The sequence below is a fragment of the Chelonoidis abingdonii genome, chromosome 7, assembly GCF_003597395.2.
Source record: "Chelonoidis abingdonii isolate Lonesome George chromosome 7, CheloAbing_2.0, whole genome shotgun sequence".
NCBI classification, from domain to species: Eukaryota; Metazoa; Chordata; order Testudines; family Testudinidae; genus Chelonoidis; species Chelonoidis abingdonii.
The window spans coordinates 17311919-17336715 of NC_133775.1; the positions used below are offsets into that span (position 1 = coordinate 17311919).

General features: G+C 38.0%; 1 protein-coding gene across 4 annotated transcripts in view; it reads left to right on the plus strand.

Moving 5' to 3' along the window:
* NFIA (nuclear factor I A) overlaps nucleotides 1-22947 on the plus strand; it is a 303610-nt gene extending 280663 nt beyond the window's left edge. For all 4 annotated transcript variants that reach the window (XM_032795522.2, XM_032795524.2, XM_032795527.2 and 1 more), the window contains one exon: nucleotides 17187-22947. In XM_032795522.2, coding sequence (XP_032651413.1) covers nucleotides 17187-17204 — 18 coding nt within the window. In that variant the 3' untranslated portion in view covers nucleotides 17205-22947. The remainder of the gene's footprint in view (nucleotides 1-17186) is intronic.
* Nucleotides 22948-24797: the final 1850 nt, after the last annotated feature.

Consider the following 24797-nt stretch of genomic DNA (forward strand, 5'->3'; position numbering starts at 1 on the left):
TGTCCACATTAAAAAAAATGTTTTGTTGTTTCTTTCCTTTTTTTGCTCTATAGATCTTTAGGTGTTTACCTAGCAGAGAGCACTTTACTTAAGTTAATCAGCTCCTTCTACATTATTAATTGTGACAGTTAGGGTGCTACATGACGGCAAGTATATTATGGAAAACACTGATCTCACACCTGAGCAAGTTTTCTGTTCCTTCTCTTATTTCATGACTGCTTTAGGGTACTACTAAATCACATTTCCCTGACTGACAATATGCTATCAGTACTGTTGATTTGGGAGTCAGGCAGAGAAAAAAGAAGTGAGGAGATCTTCAGAATATTCTAAAGCCCTGGCAAGAAGTCACTGTAACTGTGTAATGGTAACAATTTATATGCCTAGCCTGATTTCTGTAACATACCTTTTGCTAGGAGTAGTGGTTTAAGATCTGCTGTTTAATAAGTGATTGGGATTTACAAAGAGGGCTAATGGAGGCCTTTAAACTCTGTATACAGAAAGTGTGCATATAATGTCATTAAAAAGACACTGATTTTTTACAAGGGGTTTTGGAAATGACTGCCTTTGAAAGACATTTTATGGTAGTTCAGCTTTCACATTTGATACCTTTATGTGCTCTATAAATTCCACACAATCTGACAAAACCAAATAGGTGTCACGTATGACCTGGATGGAAAAGGTCAACACTTACGTGGCTTTTCCTTTCACTGGAGCATTAACATTTTTGCCATCTGCTGTATATATATTTTAGCAACTCCTCACTAAATATTCTACAGTCAAGGATTAGGACCACACTATACAATACAGTAAAATTCAAAAATTAAAGGCCATAGTCTCTGCCTAGTTCTCAATGGACATTTGTTAACGTCACAAAAACCACCACTACTGCAACTGACATCTTTTGTTAGTGGTCTCAGCAGAGGGGCCAAGAACTGGGGTAGATACTCTGCCCTTAACAAGCGAAATAGCATTCTACAGGAATGGACCAAAACAATACGTTAGTAGATATTTTATAAACATAAGCCAAAGAGGCACCTTGGTAAGGCAGTAAATGTCTCATCCCCCAAACCCCTGTACTTCACTGACAAGAGAGCCAGATTATTCCAAGTTAATGTAAAGAAGGTACAGGAGGAGGAGGAGGTAGCTGGGACCACTGAACATGGTTTATGCATGTTCCGTGTTCATGTCTGAAAGTGATGCCTGCAAACTTAGGCATTTTGTAATGCACATATTCAGCATGGATTTTTCAAATAGTCATAACTAGGTTACATCAACTAGTTAAGTCATAACTAGGTGATACTTCGGGTGGACTACTCAAAGCTTGCTAAGTTTCAGCTTTCAAACGTCAGCTGTTTTTGATGTAGTCGGTTAGAAAACGTGTCGTTAATTTGTTTTTGAAATAACAAAAATATCTTTATTTTACTCTCACCTAAGTCAGAAACAGCTGAAGGGATTTTCCTCAAACTTTCCGAAAAAATTCCATATTGTGCAGAGACGGCTCTTGGACAGTTTAAAAATTTACCCCCAAAAGGTGAATTTGGGGAAAACTTCTGATCATGAGAAATAAAGGGGCTGTAACTGAAAACATCAGAGAAAGCGCTGAGCTTCAGTTCATTTGGAAATTTGACCCCATCAGCTCAGGTTTAAACAAAGACTGTGAATGGCTTGCCAACTACAAAAGCAGTTTCTCCTCCCTTGGTGTTCACACCTCAACTGCTAGAAGAGGGCTTTGTCTTCCTTGACTGAACTAACCTTGTTATCTCTAGACTGATTCTTTCCTGCATATTTATACCTGCCTCTGGAAATTTCCATTACATGCGTCTGACGAAGAGGGTATTCATCCACGAAAGCTTATGCTCCACTACGTCTGTTAGTCTGTAAGGTGCCACAGGACCCTTTGTCGCTTTTTACAGATCCAGACTAACACGGCTACCTCTCTGATACCTGAAAACATTTTGTAACCGTAACTTCATAATATGTAATATTAATATTGTTAATATCCAAATTTCCAAGATTCATGTAAAAATATAAATGCAAGATCTTCAGGTATATTCATTTTTCATGAACAGGCTCTGACACTGTGTACAAATACCACTGTTTGCACATGCTAATGGATGTGACCGAATTTTTTAAGAGCACATGTTTTTTTGTTCATTACATATAATAAATGGAAATCACTTAATCCATCAGTGAAATGCAGCCCTTGTATACAAATTTATGTATATTATTCTGTACTTTGATTTAGCTACAACATTGTAAATAAGACAGAAGAGAGGAATGTCATACATAAGAGGCAGTGCATAGAGTTAGGTGCTTAGGTATCCAGTTTGCACGCACAATATTTTTTCTGTCTTTATTGGCATGCTGATTTGCCTATGGTTTTTTAAAATTTATATAAAGCACTTTGTGGTCTTTTGGGTTAAAGGTTGCTGTATAAATCTAAGATATTGGGCTGTCTTTCCTTCATTGAAGTCAATGGTAGTGGGAACTGGAATAGACGCATCTGTAGGAGTTAGTTTAGGTAACTGCTATACAATATTCCTTGATTTTTTTTTTTTTAAATCTGATTATATTCTGCTTATGAATAATTGTGTGGCGCAGACTGGATAACATTTGTCTTTCACAGAGAAGTTAAGACAAAAGTTAAAATTCCCATTTTCTTTGCAGGAAAAGACTGAGAGTGCAGCTTTATTGTGAAAAGTGTCTCTGTAAAAATTGCATCACATGGCTCCATATTTATTATCCCTGAGTGATCCCAGAGAAAATTTATTCAGTTTATAAGTACGGAGATGTTTTATTCTAACTTACCAGACTTGTAAGCTCAACCTGGGGTCTGTTAATCACTTATACCTCCGCTTCTGCACTTTATGCCACCTATGTAATGCCATTGTCTCCAACTGGAACTATATTAACAATTGTGTTGATATTGCATGAGCCAGACTAGGATCCAGTTCATTCTCCCACAGCACTGTTGGCTTTTTCAGGACTGTACGGAGTAAATGCAGGAAATACTTAAAATAAGGAGCTAAGATTCCAAATACAGCTGAGGAGCTTGGTTATTGAGTACAAGGGTGCTACTGTTAAAAAGTCTTTTTTCATTGTAGAGCATCACATACAGTGATTCATAGAACAGCGAAGTGGAACCTTTGATGTAAAGTTCAGCATTTATAGTGGTAATTTTGCCTATTTCCTCTGACAGTATTAAGTAAATTGAGATAGTTTAGTTAGTTATTACCAAACTTGATAATTAGTATTAATCCATTTCCCCTGCCATATACACAAATATTATGAAACTATGATGATGAATCAGGAAACTCTTATATTTTGACTTTTAATGTCTTGAAATCTACCGCTGGTTTTATTGGCACATCATAATATGTTTAAAAATCACTTATCATTGGCCAAAACTCTAGCCCCGTTAGTCAGCCATATCTAATACAGTATTTCTTCATTCAAAGACTGGTGATGTACGGAACATCTTTCATATTCTTTAATAGAAGACTCCCTACTCCTTAGTCCTCAATATAGTTTCTTTTCCTCATCTCAGTCACCAAGATCCTGTATCATTGTGACCCTTTGTTGGCCAACGAGAGCTGCATTGGACTTTATTTGGCCATGTCCAGCTGGGCCAGATGGTCTCTGCAGTGTAATATGAGATGTTCCTTGGTCCATCCCCGAAGGCTGAGCATGTTGCCACTGCTGTTTCAGCAGACGCAGGGAGCAAAGCATTGATCCCAGGAATTAAACCTAGGTATTGTGCATGGCCTTGAACTTTTCTCAGAGTAGTTTGTTCAGTGTAGCAGGATACAGTTGTCAAGTTCTGGGATGGAATCCAGACCAGTGAGTGGTTGTGTCACTGTCTGCCCTGAAACCCTGGGTGCCTTAATTGCTCTGCTGCTGTGGCTCACAGCCTGGACACCGACCACAAGCAGATCAGCGTGCATGTCAGACCCTGAGCGCCTGGGAGCCCTACATTCCTGGATTAGCAGTTTTGACGCAGCAGCCTTCGTATAGCACAGTGGCAGCCTTCTGGCTTCCACCAGTCTTGTTACTACTTGCAGGGTGACTCCAACACACCCCATCCCGAAACTCCCCAAAAAGTTTTTCCTGAAGTGTCCATTCCTCTCCTGCACCACTCAGAGAAATAATATAGTTTGTTTGCGCCGTTAAAGAGACCCAAACACATTACAGCTTATTAACTTAATTGTTGTAAGTACACCCTTCCCTGCAAGCATGGCACTGAGTTGGTTTATAGTAAAAATAAAACAAATTTATTAACAGTAAGAAATAGGCGAAGTGATGCCAAGTAAAAGAAATACAAATCAAGATGGTTGCAAGCAAATAAAAGAAAAAATATGCACTTAAAAATCTAAAACTTAATCTAGTAAGATGACAGGTTTTGTTCAAAATGGCTTCTTTTGCCAATCTTCCTGCTTGCTGCCATGTCTGACCTTCCCTCAGTCAGGACCTTCCACAGAAGTAAAAAGTGCTGGGTTCCCTTGTCTTCCTAAGGTGAACGATCTTTGCCTAAGCAGATTTCTCACTTATATTCGATCCCCAGAGACTTCAATCCCTCCCTTGGTTGAAGGACCCATCTTTCTCAGCTTGCAAGAGCTCTGTTGCCTTGTGTCTGTTTAGTGATGAACACCAACGATGGCCTTGCTTCAAAAGGCAGGATGACCTTATACTGTTCTTCCCTCCCTGTGGTCTTCCCAGTCCCCGCCTCATTTCTATGTAAATGGGACTTCTATTGTTTTGGGTCATATCTTGTGTAACTTCATTGGAGATACGTCGAAAGCTATCTTCTCTCCTGCCTGGGTAAAATCTAATTCTCCCTTTGTTTGGTCATAGTCTGTAAAACACAGTATCGATGAGTATTCATAATTCCTTATATAGTGTCAATACATACATTTCACAATGATATTAATCACCGGTGTGTCCTAGGCTTTCATAAAACCTCATCTGATACACTTTTATAATACATTAACATTATAAATTTGAAACTCAAAAATGAGTCCTACAAAAAGTCCAAACTAGGTCAAATTATGAAGGATGAATATAAACAAACACTAAAAGCATGTAGGGACAAAATTAGAAAGGCCAAGGCACAAAATGAGATGAAACTAACTTGAGACATAAAGGGTAACAAGAAAACATTCTACAAATACATTAGAGCAAAAAGAAGACCAGGGACAAGGCAGGCCCCCTGCTCAATGAGGGGGAAAAGACAATAACAGAAAATGCGAGCATGTCAGAAGTGTTAAATGACTTGTTACAATTTTCACCAAAAAGGTTAGTAGTGATCAAATATCTGACAGAGTGAACACCAGTGAAAATGAAGTAGGATCTCAGGCTAAAATAGGGAAAGAACAAGTTAAAAATTACTTGGACAAGTTAGATGTCTTTTAGTTGCCAGGGCCTGGTGAAATGCATCCTAGAATACTCAAGGAGTTTACTGAGGAGATATCTGAGCCATTACCGATTATCTTCAAAAACTCATGGAAGGCAGGAGAGATTCCAGAGGACTGAAAGAAGGCAAATGTAGTGCCAATCTATTAAAAATAAAATAAGGACAACTTGGGGAATTACAGATCTGTCAGCTTAACTTCTGTACCTGGAAAGATAATGGAGCAAATAATCAAGCAGTGTGCAAACAACTAGAAGATAAGGTGATAAATAATAGTCAACATGGATTTGTCAAGAACAAGTCATGTAAAAAACAGCCTAATAATTTTCTTTGACAAGGTAACAAGTCTTGTGGATGAGGGGAAGCAGTCGATGGGGTATATCTTGACTTTAGTAAGGCTTTTGATACTATTTTGCATAACCTCATTAAAAAAACTAGGTAAATATAGCCCTGATGGAGCTACTATAATGTAGGTGCATAAAAATAGTTAGAAGACTGTTCCCTGAGAATAGTTATCAGTGATTCACAGTCAAGCTGGAAGGCCATATCAAGAGGGGTCCTGCAGGGATTGGTCTTGGGGCTGGTTCTGTTCAATATCTTAATCAATGGTTTAGATAATGGCATAGAGTGCACTTATAAAGTTTGCAGATAATACCAAGATGGGAGGGGATGCAAGTGCTGTGGAGGATAGGGTTAAAATTCAAAATGATCTGGACAAACTGGAGAACTGAAGTAAATAGGATGAAATTCAATACGAACAAATGCAAAGTACTCCACTTAGGAAGGAACAATCAGTTGCATGCATACAAAATGGGAAATGACTGCCTAGGAAGGAGTGCTGTGGAAAGAGATCTGGGGGTTATAGTGACTAACCAAGCTAAGTATGGGTCAACAATGTAACGCTAGCAGTCATCATTCTGGGCTGTATTAGCAGGAGTGTTGTAATCAAGACATGAGAAGTAATTCTTTCGCTCTACTTCGCACTGATAAGGCTTCAGCTGAAGTATTGTGTCCAGTTCTGGGCACCACATTTCAGGACAGATGTGGACAAATTGGAGAGAGTCCAGAGTATAGCAACATAAATGATTAAAGGTCTAGAAAATATGACCTATGAGGAAAGACTGAAAAAATTGGGTTTGTTTAGTCTGGAGAAGAATAAACATTCTTTACCACTATTGATAACGTCACCATCCTCTCTGTTGCTGAGGCCTATAGCTTTATGGTCATCTTTGTCTCCTCCCTCTCCCTTGCCCAGTATACCCACCTCATGTCAAAATCCTGGTGCTTTTCTCTCATTAACATTTCTAACACCCGACCTTTTCTTTCTGTACACATTTCTACAGTGGTTATCTCATGTCTTGGTTACTTTACCTCCCTCCCCTGGATGCCTGACCCCCATATTGTCCTTCTCCCAGTCCTTATAAAATGAAACAGCTAAGATCGTCTGACCTGCCTGTCACAGGCACCCCTCTTTGAGTCCATCCACTAGTTTCCCTTTTCCTACTGCATCAAGTTCAAACTTCGTATCCTTATTTTCAAAACCCTTCACAACTCTCTTCTTTCCTGTTTATCTGCTTTGTCTCTTATTGTGACATTCATGCCTCTTTTGCTCTCAGCAATGCCAGCCATGACTGCTCATTTGTTTGCTTTTCCTACAACCATCTTTGTGCTCTCATCTGTGTTATTTTTACATATGGAGCTCCTTCTTTAAAGTAGTCTGCAAGCCCTCTCCTCCTTCAAATCCCTCTTCATAACCCACATCTGCTGTGATGCCTGCAAGAAATCAGTAATTCCTAGATCCAGGGCAAAAAATACCTCCGTACTTTTTTTAACACTCTGGTTGTGCACGTAGCTAGGTGATATAACCATGAGATTGCAAGCTCCTCAGGGCACATACCATGTCTTTCTATGTGTTCGTACAGCACCTCGCACAACAAGGCCCTGATCCTGATCAGCATCTTGGGATGCTACTGCAATATAAAAATATTCTAAGATTATGGAGTCCAATCATCAGACATAAGCACCCCCGTCCTGTCCTCTCATTACATGTGCGCGCACACACACACACACACACACCCCTCTGGAACATTCAGTCCCAGAGAGGGTTTTCAGAGGGAGTTGAGCTGTGTGCTGGTTTTAATATGGATGCAGGGGGTTTACCCTCCCTTCCAGTTTACACTACAAGTTCCCCCCCGCCCCCCAGATGTAGTTCTTGGGTTGTTTCTTACATGACACTCTCCCTGTTCTCCAGAAGACTGGCAATAACTAGCCTTTCTCCTAAGTACTGTCAGAGCCAAAAGGCTGAGTCCTTGTAACAACTTGCAGGCAGACAGAGGGTAGCCAGCCCCCCTAAAAACACCTCCGTCTATCCCTCCATGCCCCACCTCCAGACTCTGCACATTCTCCCTTGCTCAGGAACATAATCTCATTCTCCATCATTGCTCCCAGTTGGCACTGAACTGAGGAGCGAGAGTCCCAGAGGCGTGCGTGTGTGTGTGTGTGTGTGTTTCTAAGCTGCCAAGCCACAAATATAACTTGGGAGGCCCTGACTGGGTTTTTGTGTGTGTGTGTTTTCCTCTAATTGTCTAAAGCAATAAAAGTAAAAAAGTTTAGATAAGTCTTGGATTTTAAGGACTTTGTTCCTGTAGTCCTGATATAGGCAAAACTCCCCAGATTTCAGTGGGAGCTTTGCATGTCTCAGGACAGCAGGGGCTGGCTTAAATTGAGTACAGTATAGGGAGCTTGGTAACAAAGAATTTTGCAAAAAACAACAAGAGCAGGGAGTACAACGAAGAAGAGAGAGGATTGCAGTGTGGTGAAAGTACATGCTGGCTGTTATAACACTGTACCTCTAGAATAAATTATGTCCCTTTAAAAAGCAATACTTTAACTGTAGATCTATCTAGAGGTAATTAAGAAGATATTGTTCACCTTATTTCCCTCCCTCCTTCCCTCTCTCTGCAGCAGTTCTGTGGAAACTTTTGATATTGCAGCTTGAAACTTGGGCCTCTGGGTCTAAAATGCCTGAGAAAGCACTGCAGGCGCTAACTGTAAAACATTCCTTCGGTGGGCCCTGGAAACAGAGCAAGCTAACGCAGAAGAGGTTCAGAGAGATCACATGTAAATGAGGGCTGGCTATAGACTCCTGAGAAGCGTTTTATTTAGTTTAAACCTGAACTTGAACTTGCAAATGTGTTCCTGTAAAAGTGGACAGAAATCATTTCTCTGTAGAACAGGAAACCATGTTGCTGCTAGTACGGTACCAGCAGTTAGGGGTGCGGGGGGAAGGGGAGAGAGGTGCCAGTGAGAAATAGATTTCTATCCCAAACTTTCCTGCATATTTAATTTTGGGTAGAGTGCAAAGTGACTTGGAAATATATTCCTGATGCATCAAATTGAAAGACGATATCAGAACATCCCTAGTATAATGTGTAAGAGGGTGTTTAGTAATTTTAAGGGGGGAAATCAAAGATATTTTGATTAAGAAGCTGATAAGCTCATAATGGTCTTAGAACCAGGAATTGTTCCTATTGAAATGTTATAAAATCACGTCATACTGTTTTTTGTAATCACAATATATATAGCGCTCCTTTGTGAGTTTGTTCTATATCAGTATGGGTAGATCTAAATCTAGATATATGCTTTATAGCAAAAAGAGGAAGGAAATAGGTAGGATTTAATTAAATAAATGTTAAACTACTATTCTCCTTTGATAAATTGCAACTGTACCTGTGGTAGAATAAGCCTTGTGGAGATTTGTAGGTAACTGGTAAAGCTGATAGAATTTAAAAAACATTTACGTTTTAATCCAAAATGTTTTATTTTAAATTATGTATTCACTTCTTTGCTAAAATTAGTGTTTTGGATTCTTGGTTTTCCTTGCAACAGAAGATACAAAAGGAGTCCAAGGTTGCTGGCATTTTAACACAAAGGTGCAATTGACACCGTCTACAGGACCCAGCATGTAGTATTTCTGTTCAGTTCAAGTGGAGTGTTGTTTACTTGGACTATTATTAATGGGCCAAATTATATTAAAGATGAGGGCAGCTGCAGGCCACTTTGTAGAACCTTGAAGGCTATATTTGTCTGGTGGGTCATGCTTTGGTCATCTCTGAGTACAACCAAACCATTTTTAGTCATCAAATCAGTGTTTTTAATGAAAGTTTTAATTGGATGGATGAAAAAACTGCTTCTTTTTGGCAATAATGCAGGAAATATCCACGTGGAGGGTCTTTTGGTGCAAGGTACTTCAGTGTTTGCTTTAATAACCTTTTTTGTTCTATGACTGTATGTAAAGATGACAGGGCAGTGCGGTGTGGCTTGGCTAGAATCCCCTTCCATGTGTCTGAGGTTTATCAATGCAGAAACCACCACAGCCTTTGAAAAGTAAACAGCTGGCTTGGCTTTGTGTGCTGTATTTTAGATTAGGGATATCTGGCAGATTTGAGATGACTTTAGCCTGGACTGTTTGGAATACTACAAAATCATTTTTTATAATGTGTTGAAAGTTTGTTCAAATGTCTTAGCTGCACTGCCGCCACCAGCAAGACTGTTTGTATTCCAGTAAGAAAACTTTATGGTAGCAACAAATATTAGAGAACCCATTGGAAGTCTCTGAAAGATCTCAGCTCGCCTTAATCCCCTTGCTGTACCTCAGATCTCAAGTAACTTTCATACTGTGGGCTCACTTTTGTGGATAGAACCTATTTTTCATGAAAAAGCAGGAAGTAAGCTGTCTTTCATAAAAAGATTTACAAAATGTAATCATTGTTGAAATATTCTCTTTGAACTGCCTTGTCTGCAGGGGTGTCTGGCTCCCACTACCCCCGTTTCTTTAGAACACCCTTACAAGTTCTTCTAGTAGATCAGGTACACTGGTGGTTCAATTCTTTGATGTCTTGAATGAATGAAAGAAAAGCATAATAAAAGAGAGCTGTTGATCAAGCATAAAATACTCTTTAAGCTGACAGAATGGCAGAGTTAACACATTCTAAGCTGCTTTTAGTTTTTTCCTTTTTTCCTTACATTTTCCTGTGCTTTGTGTACAGTGGGGGGTTTTATTTTTTGAAAAGTCTCTGATCTATGTAGTTAGCCGCCCGCTAACAAAAACCAAAATGGGATTGTTTCCTTCTCTCTCATTTGCTTGACTACTTTTTTCTTCTTCTCCTTCTTCTTCTTCCTTTTCCCCCCCCATATAAACTGGTTTGCGGGTTAGCCCTGGCCAGCTTTCACTGTTTGCCATGAAGTTTAGAAGACCTACTTTGCCTATTTCAGAGTCAACTTAGTAATAAATAAAAGGGCTCATTCTCTTAATATTTTAGAAAAGAGGTAAAAAATTCAAACCTCTCTCTTTCACACAGTGTTTCCAAAATAAAATAAAACAGAGCCCTTGACTTGAAAAGCAAAACTAAAACTAAAATAAAATACAAATGGATTTCTTGTGCGATCACTTTCTTTTAGTTAGAGTCAGGGAATGGGGAGAGTTTTCTTCTCGTAGATCTAATTTAGATCTTAAGTTACCATACATAATTTATACATCATCTTCAGAGTGCCTGATCTGTTGGCTGGATTACATTGCAAACGTTTGCCATTGATAAGTTTTACTATATTATATTCAGACTAAATGTGACTGTCACAGTTCAGTCACCTTTAATCCTATGTTCTTCAGGTTCTGAAGGCAGGGTGTCTAAAGCTCAGAACATTGCTTTATGCTTAAGAAACATCTGGGGCCAGCTGGGACACTCGCTGAAATGTTCAGATATCTGGAACAACAGCAATAGTTACTGTATTAGTATGTTTGTAAAAGGTTTTGGAGAGGCTAGGGTGACTTTAAGGGGTAAAAGCATTAGTTATTTCCAACCTGAGGTTTGAACCAAGAAGAACTCTTAACTGAAGTAAGTTGGTTAATCCCAGGATAGTAGTGGTTTGGACTCCTCTGCATTTTTAGTAGTCAGCAGCCAGAAGTCCATATTACAAAATTATTGCACATAATTCAGTACAGTTTGCCACAGTTGGCATTCTCACAGAAGTTATTGAATACAGAGCTACTGTACACCTCGCCTAGAGACTTCTGCCCCTCCAGGGAGGAGTTTTATCTTTTTGAGGCTGTGCAAACATGCTCATGCTGGCGAGTGGCCTATACTGTACTTAGACTTTGGACAACCAGAAGAGTCACTTTGTTTTATTTCTCTTTGGGGATGACCAACTTGCTGTTTCTGTCCCTTTTGGTATTTAGTTTTGAAAAATTTAATCACAGAATAATTAATCCTAGCACTAAGAAAAATAACTGCCATGGACCTCAGAATGACCTCAGAATGTCTTTAATATTCACCTGTCAATTTAGACACAGTGCATCTCTCCTCATGCCTGGTGAAACTCTATTGAAACCAGTGGGCCAAATCCAGGCCTGGTAAAAAGCAGGTGCATCGCCATTAACTTCAATAGAGCTTCATTCAGCTGCTTACATGGAATATTGTTCACCTTTGAAGTTTCATAGAACATCTGATTTTGGCCCTGTTCATTTGAAATGACCCGCTGTAAATGAGTGTGTTACTGAGAGCTTTAAGTCAATATCAGAAAATCACTAGAATTTAGTGCTCTGTGATGAATTTTCACAACTATTTAACATTTGCGGCTAAGATTCAGTACTGCTACCCAAACAGCTTCCCCATTTGAGGGTCAAGTTATATGACCGTTGTTTTCATTTAGGCTATGTCGGGGCTAGACTTTTTACCCCTCACACATTCCCACCAGCAGAGCTCTTCCAGTGGTAGCAACAGCAGGAATTACATCACATTGGTTAAAATATTGATGCTTGCTTACACCAACACTCAACCGTTGTTACCACCAGTGGAGCGGCACCAGTGGGAATTTTAAAAAATGGGTCTAGTGTGGACAAAGCCTTAGACATAAATGGATTATGCGAAGAAAAATCTCTTATGTGTGGAGTTAGTGAGAGATTTAAATGTGTGAATGTCCTCAAATAACCTACATAGCCTAGAGAAGTGAGCCAACTGTCACACCCAGTTCTGGATTCCACATTAACCACCTCCTTCCGCAGTGTTAAACTTTGCCCTCAAGGACTTTTGTTTAACTTTTTAATTTGAAAAACAGATACTGCTGCTTTACAACCTCCACTTTTTGCTTTAAGTGAAAGGCCTCATTGTTATTTCAGGAAATGTTCAGGTAGAAGTAATTTTAACAAGTTTTTGTTTGTTTTGTTTTAAAACATGCAGAAAATGCTTATGGTTACAGTTCAGAGCCAAGATAAAATAAATCACACAGGAAGGCTGTTTTGAGGAGATTTTAATAAACTTTGGGCCTGATTCTATATTTCTGACCCAGGGAAAACTGTTAGTAAAATCAGTGAAGTGCTGTCTGCTTTTCTTTTGTAAATATGCCACTTTCCAGTGTGTGTTTCCTAGTTGTTCTTCCCAGTACAAAGGACACAAGTGCCAAAAGTTGCTTAAGGTTTTGTGTCTGTAACTGTGCTATCTTCAGAATAGCATAAAAAAAACCAAATAGACTGGCACTATGAAAGAAACATAATTGCCATTTCAGTCTTCCTGTTTAGGATTCAGTCAAGTAGATATTGTTTATGGTTCATAAAACCTTACTAGTGTGAGGATTCTAAGATACTGGCAGTGTGAAGCTTCAACTTTCATGGTGCTGTAAATTAGGGGGGGGGAAGTGTAATAATACTCCTCCGAGAACAGTAAAATAGAGCTCCGTAATGGTTAAATGGAATTTTATACTCACATTCGGTGTGGAACTGTTTTGCATTACATGAGTTGAATACCTTAGAGATGACACACATCTGCAGGCACTCTATTAAATCCTTAGTCAGCATTTTTCAACCTGATGAGATTACTTCTTCATTTGACTGGAGAAAGGAAAGCTTAGATCTTGTACTGGACTGCAGAATTCTTTTTGATGTTTCACCTTGAACACTAGAATAGAACAGTGAGATACTCTGAAGGTCAATACAGAACTGTATTAATACTGTTGACTATATAGCAGTAATTTTACTTAGCTAGGACCTTGTGGTCCAGTGGATTCATTTAACTCCAAATTCCCCACTGCAGTATGTTTTTTTAAAAATAAATCTGGATCAAAGCTAAATGTTTGCTTTTCTGGTAAAATGCACAAAGATAACTTCATCATGCATTGGGTTGTGATATTGCGTGCAATTTAAATGGAGATGTAAAATTAAGAAAAGAAATACTTTTGTTCCCCAGCTGGATGCAGTAGGTTAGATTGCAGGACAAGAGAGAAGGATAAAGTGTAGGTGGTAGCCAGAGAGCATAGTCCATTTTACATTATGGTGGGGAACAATGGTAGAAAATTCCATATGTATAGATTTGGGTTTGCCTATTTTACTATGCTTTCATAGTAAATCATACAAAGAGCTCTGCAAATCACACATCTCAGAGCTGCATATTCTGTTATGTGCCTCATACACATTCTTCTTTGTATACGTTGAGATCTGCTCCTCCTTTGCAGTGGAAAGGTGAGTCAAAAGGATAATCAGACTCTTCAAATATAATCCAAGAAGATTTAAACTCATATGTAAGATCCTTAATATTAAAAAATTGTCTAGGAAAAACAGGATCATTAGGCATGTGTATTTCTTTTATAAAATATAAATTAAAATGATATCTTGAGGGCAGTGCGGATCTGATGAGACAATGCACTGTTTCAATCTTGCTGTTCTTGCTGTCTCAGCATATAAAACATTTCATCAAAGAATAGTTGCAAAAGTAACCAGTGCCATGCAGATGTGTTTGTCATTTGAATTTCTTACTCTTAAAATCAGCTTTTATGTGAAGGCCATTTGGATAACAACGTCACTGGACACAAGTTTACAAAAATATGTTTCAGTTCAATGCTGGAGGGGTTAATTAAGTTTTTCATTGGTATTAAGATTGAACTGTGTCTGCAAGAGTCATATTGACACCCCAGTGCATGGTAACTCTACTCCTTTATTGACGTGTTGCTAGTCTAGAGCACAATAGCACTCTGTGTCTGCAAATCATTGGTAAAATCATCTCAAGAAAAAAAAAGTTTGAAAGCCTAATGCTAGACAAAGGCACAAGAGCTGCACTGCGCAGCTAAAAACTCCAGAGTCAGCAACTTCTATTGATTAAAAACTAACCTTTAAAGTAACTCTCAGAGTGTGTGGTTAGCATTTAAATTTAAACATGTCATGAGTTGATTTGTGTTACAGAATACCAACTCCGAAGGAGTTACATTCACATCAGATTTTTTTTTTCTAATTCCCTTAAGCAGCTAAAGTATTTCATGAAATGTCAATAGGGCAGTGGAGGAAAAAAAAAGGTGTTTTGGAGGGGGAGTGGGGGAAGCTGAACTGAGTCTTGTAGTTCCTTTTCCCATGCAAATATTCAGCCCCAAAAGAGAAGTGTGGGGAGTGAAACGCAATAATTAGACCTTTGTCTAACTTTCCCAAGTGCCAGAGAAAGACAGATTAATTAAATATACAACAGTGTTAGTTTTTGGAGTGGGGGTCTCTCTTGCTGTGTAGGTCATAAATTAGGCAGAATAAATACTTCAATGTGTTTGCAGTGGGCCTGCTACGTCAGAGCCACTGGAAGGTTGGTGGGAGGAGAGCAGAGTGTTTTTTGCTAATGATAGTCACGTCTGGGTCTGTCTGGTTGCTCCTAGCAACCAGACATGATGTAACACCAGGATGAACTTGAACTTGGGGGACTTGAAAAGGGAACAATAGACCAGAGCAATCAATAAAGCCTATTTCAGTGAAGGATTACAGAGCTGCTCTGGGGTAACCTTGTCTGCAAGGCACACACTGAATAGTAAGATGTGTGAAGAAACTTTTTGCTTTTTAAGAGAAGTGCAGAAGCACTGCAGAATATTTTAGTAATGCAGTGAGTAGCAGGGAGAAATGTGGTATAGAAAAGTGCACCCCCTGCAGTCCAAAATGTGCACTAAGAATCATTAAAAGAAATACTGCATTTAAGTGCACTGAAGGAAGATTAGGAATTTCAAACCGGTTTCCTTACACTTCAGTAATTAAAACTCCAGACCACATTGGCACCCCAATAATCCAAATCTGATCTATTAAAAATGAGATGTCCAAAGACTAGAAAGGTCTAATCATAATGCCAGTTTAGCAGAGGTCTAGATAATGCACAGTTACTACTTTTTTGAATTAGTGGAAGGTGTTGATGTGTATTTGCCAGGGCGATTTGCCTTCCTGAGTTCTTTAAAGCTAGTGGTTAACAGTAACGCACGTCTGAAGACACAGGAAGTGTATTTTTAAAAAATCTGCTCTTGAAATAAAAGTCTGCTTGTGAGGCCAGTAAATCTTACTCCAATGTATTTAACTATCATTTAGCTGTTTATCCATGTGATCAGGCAAACCTTGATGGTAGCCAACTGGACCTCTGCAATAAAAGGATTTTTACCTATTTGAATGACCAAGACTGAATTTTAACCCTTTTGCTCCCTGCTGTGCACTTTCACAAAGCTCATCCTTGTCCATTCAGACCATTCTGAAAGCTATAACATTTGTATTATGATTGTAAAACATACACGTAAAGTTCAGAACACCTTGAAAATTGTGATCGTTATGATACCGTCCAGGGGCCAATTCTTGCTTGCCTTATCTGTGCGCGTAACCCTGTCAAAATCAACGGGACTGTTTAATCAATAAGGAGAGCAGGATTTGGCACTGCTGTTAAAATAAAATAATAAGCAGTGGCTACATAACCCCTGGAAGAATTTTTTTCTGTTTATAAGCTTTGTGTATTAAAACTATTTCATTTAATTACAGCCTGTCTGAGTACGAATACAAAATTTGTATGCAAGGGTTGAAATAGATATGGGGATGGTATGGCTGTCTCAGAAAGAGGAATGAAGGAAGAGTTAGCTAATGAAGCCAATTGGAAACTGGATTACTGACAACATTTCTCATACCATATTATTTATTTTATCAGCTTCTATAGAGCCTACCACCGTGGCAAGAACATAGAATCTTGAAGTCCAGCATGAACCTTGCCTTAGGGGCCTCTATAAATATTAATACATAATATTGTGGTGACTGTACTATAAATCACATGACATGCTGAAAAGAAATGGAGGAAATAGTTGGTAAAACTTGTCATCAGTATGTATGTGTTCAACTCTGCACCTAATATGATATGACAGGAGCTTATATAAAATGAGTTTCAGCAACAAGTCTCTCATACCTGAGCCTTTCTCATTATACTCTTTTACCTTAAACTATAGTTACTTCTTGTTATTTTAATTCCCTAGAGCGCAGTACCTCACAGTCAAATTCAAATCCACATTCTGTTTAGAATCCCAGGATCTGATACTGATCTTACTCATATCTGTTTTACATTGGTGTGAATCCATCAGGCCTCTTCTGATCTCACTTACACCCGTTTTGCCCCAGTGAAAATAAAGCTACATTGATTTGAGTGTAGCTACTCTTGACTTACCCTAGCGTAAATGAGATTCCCGTGCAGGCCCTACTGGGCTTATTCTGATCCTATGGAAAAAGTTGATTTCTCTGACTGAGGCACTTCAGTTTTCCTTGGGTTCAGGATCATATCATCTTTGGAATGCTAAAATCAGCCACACTGAAGTTCACAGGGAAGGGTGAGTGGTAACGAATCTGTGCAAATATCCTCAAACTCTGTCCCCCTGTTTAGAATACGAGGATTGCTGTGCTATTCGCGGCTCCTTCCAAAACATCGTTAATTACAAGCAGCTGAAAGGTTTTCTCTCTGTTTTGCAGTCCTGGTACCTGGGATAAAAGTCACAGCTTCCCATCACCCACTGGACAGACCACCTGACTCCTTCCCAACTCTGTAACATGGAAGCAGCAGCAACACAGTGCAGTTACTTCACGTCAGTGGAAGGAGAGATGAACAGATATCGACAGGAAACAACTAGTACATGGAAATGGCAAATGTTATGGTCAATGGCAAAGGCCATAACTTTTTTGAGATTTTTTTTAGACACCTTCGGGACTGTTGTGATTTCTCATATGGTGCTGGAAATGGTTGGGCTTTGTAATTTTTGAAGTGTTTCATTGGTAGTGTAAGTATTAGGTGACACTGGGTAGAACTAGCCTCTGCTGCTGCTTACTGACTCGCTGTTGTAACACACTTTCCATATGGAGCCTAACTGTTTTACAGCATTTTCATTGATTTTTTTTTCCCATGCAGGTTTGAGACTTCTTGAGAAATCATGAAACACACTTAAACTGTAACTTTTGTAGTAGCTGAATTCTGCAATATAGAAACGTACAGGACAGACATAGGGCATGTTTTTCTGTAACGGATTGGGAAAAAATGCAGTTTTTTGTTTTGTTGGGTTTTTTTTACAGTCGAATACAGTTAGATACATAACATGAAAAATCTGAGCATTGTCAACAGGTTTTTTTCCACTCAAGTTGCAGAGTGATTTAAAACATCACACTACTACTATTCACTAAAAAAAAAGAAAAAAGAGAAAAAAGTTTGAAATGCTGCACTTACATAACATTTTTTCAACAATTTTCAACAATTACACAAAAATTCATGCAGAAATGGGGAAGTTGGTCTGTTTTGACAGAAACTGACAGGAATCAAAACAATCGAATTTTGAATTGAGTAAAGTGCAATTTCATTGGATAGCTAAATATCTTTGTAAGATAGAGATTGTTGAAAATTCTATTTTTGTTTTCCAAGTCCTCCCACCCCAGGACTCTAAAGTATTGGGGTAAAAACAGCCTTGCAAGAAAAAGGGGAGCTATTTTTGCTTTTTATGTTTTTTATTGTTAAACTTGTATCCCTTTAAAACTGAAGGAAAATTAAAAAAAAAAAAAATCTAATGGTGCTTTTACCACAATATGTTAACTACATTAAATGCTAATTAATCATTTTCTGTTATCAAAGCACATAACTAAAATTAAATCATAATATCTGTTAATTTTATAAGCTAAAAGTCACTATAATGGATTATGCCAATTCTGACAAATTTTACGTCTTTCCGGCAATATGGGGTTTATCAGTTCTCAGACACCTTGGGAATCATGTAGAATGGTCCAGAAATTAAAACACCTTTGTGTCCCTGAACTGGTACTTTTTCTGGACTACAAAGAAAACAATACAGAAACGAATGCTGAGGTGACAACTTAGCCAGTTCAAAGCAAGGGCACTTGCTGAAAAAAAAAAAAAAAAAAAAGTTTGGACCCCAAACGTCCTGTATCTTATGTACAAAAAAAAAAAGAAAAAAAAGAAAAAAAAAGAAAAAAAAAAAGAGTGCAAGTGATTTTTCCTATCAGACAGCGGAGCATCCCTTTGCTTCACATGTGACTTTAAGAAAGTTTCCTATACTATACATATATATACGTTCTGGTTGGCACGTCCAGCTAATCAGAGAAAGTCTCTGCATGTTCTAGTGTTAGTAACTAATTTTTATATAGTTAATGTAGGGTAAAGTAGAGTGCATTAAGACACAATATTGTAATCCCTATTCCAGGCACTTGCCTTTAAACTATGTTTGTACGGCCCTTCAGAAGGGTTTCTACTACTGTCCTATACAATCAAGTAACTGAAATTCTTGGGAAGACACTTTGCTCCTCATCTTTTCCCTGAAACAATGTTTTTTTTTTCTTAATTTGCACGAAACAAAAAAAAACAAAAACAAAAAATTCCATATCAATGTGCCTTGCCCTGGATAGCGATTATTTGTGGAATTGTTGCACATGTTCCTATATTGAAAGGGGTTTTTCCCTAGTCAAGCATTTGGAGACACTTTTTGTAAATGTGACTTTTATGTCAGCCATTGTCAGTTTCAACATCTAGAATTAAATAGAATGTTAGTTGTTCCGCAGATAGGAGTAGTGTTTATTGTCCTGTATGGTCAGTGGCAGTGCTATTCTGAGATCTGTAGATGCTAGATTATCAGTATTTTTGGATGTTGCTGCATTTTACATTTTATTTGGAGTCTTCCTTTTGTTTTGTTTTTCCCAGATATATGAAAATATGCAATACCTGCTTATATCATGTAGAAAAGCTTAGCAATTATTAATTTTTCTTTTAATTTTTTTTTATTTGACCAAAGTTGGTGCTGCACTTGACGCAGTGTGTTTTAGGTGTTTGTCTTTGTACTTATGTGATTTTGAATGCACATGCAGGAAGGGCTCTTCTTAGAGAAGCAGTCAAACTGTGAAGCACTAAGCTGAACCCTGCTTCAAGCAATTTTTGTTTTACAATTGTTCCTTTCACAAGCAAGCCTTAAAAAAAAAACAAAAAAAAAAACCTTCCTTTTTCTTCAGATCCCACACCCATTTTTATTCGCAGACTGCAATCAAGCCACATTCAACAAAAGTATATAATGCCCATTTTTATATGCACGTTTTTAAACTTCCAAGTTCTGAAAATTGTTTACTGGTTATTCTCTATTTAAGGAAAAAAATAAAATGTTTTGGATTTTCATATGTGTCTGATAAGTGGTTGAGTAGTCATTTTGCTCTGTTGTATTGTGTGATTGTTAGTATATGGTATCACATCCTCTAGCCAGCATCCTTTGCCTTCCCTATAGCACTTAGCTGGGCATTACTTTATTAAGACATATGTGCACTAAAAAAATAATAATAAAATTAAAAAAATAGCAGCTTTCAGTGCTTCACAGTGAAGGGAAAAAAGCCTAGACAAACATTTTGTCAGAACCTTGCTATAAGCCAAGGTATTACCAGTAAATTGGTTGTATATACAATAAAATTGCACCCTTTTTTAAACAAAACAAACTTAAGCAATAGTTTGGGCAGTTAGTTGTTTTTAGTGAGCATGTTGTAGTCATGGCTGCAAAGAGAAAGAATTAAACTGCCCACTCAGAAGATATGTAATTTGTATGTTGTATAGTTTTATTGATTACACTGATTTATTCTACCCTATTTTATAATGCAGGACTTTTGTAATGTTGTTTAAATGAGGACAAATTTCTGTCAAATTAGCTTAGTGGAATTTCTGATTGTTCATTATAAAGGCAGCATTCATAGAATTGCTTTTTTTTCCCTTTGGGAACTGGATTTAAGTTAAAAACTTTCCTGTTTCCGTTTTGTATGTATTTAAATACAGTTATTTTTCTTCTCTCAATGGTATAGCATATTCCTATGCTTGAGAAGTATAGGCTACTGAAGAACCATTGTAAATGGACAGTACAGGTATGCTGTATTTTTGAAGGTATTTTGTCGCATTAAGTTTGATGACGCTAAAGTTAGGGAATTCTGATCAGAATTGCAGAAAAAAATGTTTTAAAGGCTTTAAAACGTTAGGTACGCGGTTAAGGGTGTTAATCAACAGTGGTTGTAAAGTATTAAACACATTAAATTACATTTTTGTTCACCTTATTACCATGCAGAAAACACAGCAGTTCAGTTCTGTTCAGGTACAGAGAACAAACAGTTTTTTATTCCTCAAAGTAAAGCAAAAACTGGAGTTCTGAGCAAGACAGCTGCTCGGGGTGTGCAGCCTACAGTAAAGAAAACATGCAAGATTCAGGCGGACAGTGTTGGTCCCTAATTCAGAATCCGATTACATTTCCTTCCCCTTTTAAATTGTTTTATTAGTTTGTTAAAAAATAATGCAACCAACTTTTATTCCCTCTCCACTCCATCTCTGGAAATTTTGTCAGACACAAATACTGACCCATACTCAACTCCTTCCTCCCCCACCCCATTCCCAAATTTAAAGGTTTAAAAATCTCTTGTCATGAATTGCCTCCACGAGTTCATTGCTCTCTTTTTGAACTAGGGTACTTGCTTTTGTTGTGCTGTGCACCCCAGCAATGCCATTCTTTATTCCTCGTCCTTTATCATAAAACATACGGGCTACAGTTAGGCAGCCATGGCATATTTTGTCTCCGCTCTTTATTCCCCCCTCATCCCTCCTCTCTTGAGGTTGAAGGGTAAAGGAAACACAAACTTTCCTCAACTCCGCAGTATTCAGTCAGCCCACAGGAATATGCAAAATCTCTCTAACTTTGTTTTTCTTTCACTATTTGTTTTTGTTCCATATATTTTGCAGCTTCCTAGTAACAGTGTTATAAAATATTTGCTGTACAAAAAAACTACAAAAAACCCCAGATACATAGCCTAAAATAGTATTTTTTTTTCCCCTTGTGGTGATTTTTTTTAAAAGAATGTCAGTTAATATTGTACTTTGCATTGTGTCTCTGGAAATATCTTCTTCTTTTCTTTTTTTTTTTGGTTAAGAAGGCCTCCATCGAACAAAATTAAAAACACAACCGGCATGATAATGTAAGGAGAGCTTCAATGGCACCTAAAAACTGAACAAACAAATCTCATGAGATCTGGTGGAGGAAGGTCTCATGAAGTGAACGCTGCCTGCTAGGCAGGATTTTCATCAAATCAGTCTTGCAATGCCAATTTTGTCTTGAAGTCAATGCATGTATTACTGTTTGACAGTAAACCCGGCTATGCCATCATCAAGTCCAAGGCTGTGCAATAGTCTAATTAGTATCGAGTACATTTTCCTTTTATTTTTTCCAATAAAATAGCAGTGGGATGAAAATTGCTTTGATATATAGCAGGTAACATTGAAGCTATTCCATAGCACTTAACTGTAGTGAATACTGTGTCACCAATTCTGAAATCAATTTAATGTTTAATGCAAATCCATTACATGGTGCTATTACAGGCTGGCAAAATGATTTACAAAAATGTGACAACTTGGGCTCAATTCACTCTGCTTTCCAACAATGTAAATGCATAGCAGTGTTTATCTGCATGAGAACTATGCACTAATCTATCTGAAAAAAAAAAAGAATATATCAACTTTGGTATCTACTTTCCGTTTACTTAAATCCTTGCCTTTTTGGTCATTGTTATAATGCCAGCTTTAGGACAGAAAGAAGTATAAGAAAACCAGCATAATACCTGATATATTAAAATGTAGTGCCTGTGAAATCTGTATTATATTGCTCTTCTGAAGTAAGATTTTTTCTACACCGGTAGCCTTCGCTGTCTGTCAGAACCTTCTGATATAGGTGATGTAAAATAACCGTACAATATTAATGCATGCTATTCCATAATGCTTAGTGAGCTGTATGAATATTACTCAAAGTTATGTTAGTCTTTTTTTCTGACTTGGTTCTTGTCAGATAGGTTTAAAGATGTTTCACTGAGAACGCAAATTCTGTCTTTTCTTGATTTGGGGTGTTTTCAGTATTTTGGAGGTATACATTTACTTAAATTCAGTATTACTTGTGTTGTTTTTTTTTCTTTTTCCTAGAGGGCAGGCATGGGTATTGAGACCAGAAATCCGTGCCTGGTAAGATGTTTGTCTCAAAAGCTACCGTAAGAATTCCAAGAGAACATATGTATAAAGTTTAAATTTAAAGGATAGCTCTCAAACCCATAACGGAAAGCGCTTTCTGAATGGGCAGTGTTTAACCAGGTACCCATGCTTGACCCTTTTTCACATCAGACCTCCTCATCTAAAAGGAAAAATCCTTAAAAAAAAGAGAGAGAGAAAGAAAAAGAAAAATCTCATGTGGCTGTTTAGTTTCAATATTTTTCCTTCAAACAAAACTCTGTACAAACTTTGGGCCAGATTCATAAAAGACCATTTGCTATTAACACGGGATTTCGGTGTACTTTTCTCATCCAAATCTAAGAACACTGTCTTTCCAAGTATATGCTTCAGCAAGACCCTCTTCCCTGTGCACAAGCACCCACCTGCCTTTTATGCCTCCTGAGGGCTACACACCCCATAACGGGAGCAGAATCAATCAGAAAAAGGGGCCATGGCAGGGAACAGAATGTCATATCCAACACCTGAAATAGACAAGAATTTTAAAAGGAAAGGGGAATGTAGAGGAGGGGACAGCTCTATGCTGCACTCTGGCCATTACATGGGCTTTATACATTTATGTGTGATGTTCCTTGATTACAAAAAGAATTAGTCTGTTCCAGGGGTAGGCAACCTATGGCACACGTGCCGAAGGCAGCACACGAGCTGATTTTCAGTGGCACTCACTGCCCGGGTCCTGGCCACCAGTCCAGTGGGCTCTGCATTTTAATTTAATTTTAAATGAAGCTTCTTAAACATTTTAAAAACCTTATTTACTTGACATACAACAATAGTTTAGTTATATATTATAGACTTATAGAAAGAGACCTTCTAAAAACATTAAAATGTATGACTGGCTCGCAAAACCTTAAATTAGAGTGAATAAATGAAGACTTGGCGCACCACTTCTGAAAGGTTGCTGACCCCTGGTCTGTTCCATAGCAGAATATGCTAGGTGTGCTACCTCTGATTTCCACAGAGACCATTCATAAAGGAAGACACTCATATACAGTGTAAACTTCTGTATTTTTTACAATGGATTTTTAGGAAGACTGTTTTCCACTTAATCTATACTTTTGCTAGTGAGTGAACAAAACAATGTTCTTTTCGTAAATCTCCCCTCCTTTCTACAAATTAGTAAATTTTTTTAGAAAGAAGAAAGGCAAATAAGGGTCACCTTAGAGTTGTGTGGTAGGTGGACAATTTCCCAGCTGTAAACTCTCATCCTTTACCCCTGCTTTGTTACTTTTGTAGAAATGCAGAGTAAATAGTAGTGACTGATACCATTCAGTGAAGGTTTACAAAATTGTTTGCTGTGGACATACAATCAATGGGCAATCCCCATTCTGTACCTGTACTGGGTTTCTTCCCACAGTTAAGCATTCGCCTAGCTCCTCTGACCCTTGTCCACTCAAGTTCCTCATTTTAATTTTCAGTTTGCTGGACAAAACACTTCTAATGCATGTGTGAAAGATCTGCTGGAAAATCACTTAGTACCCGTGTTAATACCACGTTGTCTTCATGGTTTTGAGTCGAGCCCCTTGTACCTCTCGTATACTTGTATTGACTCTCATAGTTACCATTTTAGTTTTACTGTGTTCTGTGAAAAAGAATTGTAATTGGTTGAGAATCACTGTGGGCATCCATTCTTATTCAACTAAATCTCTGCAGGTTTTTTGAGCTGGTGTGGATTAGTTTAACTCTTGTATTCAACCATTAGTGCTACCACCTTCTCACATTACAATACAATTACTGGAAGCAAGTACTGCATTTCCTATGCAACAAAAAAAGGAAAATAAAAAATTGCTAATGCTAACAAACGGTGTTGTTATTTACTTTGTGCTGTGCCCTTGTGCGTTTATGGGGCCATGGTAATTATTGCCTGTTAAAACATGACTTTAATATCAAGCTATGTAACGCAGCTCTTTGGCCCAGCTTCGTGCCTTTTATCTGGTTCCACTTCATTAGCTAGTTCCCAGTCTTGGACTTTCAATTGAATTGACTTGTAAATAAGTATGTAACAAACTATATTTTCTCAGTTCTGT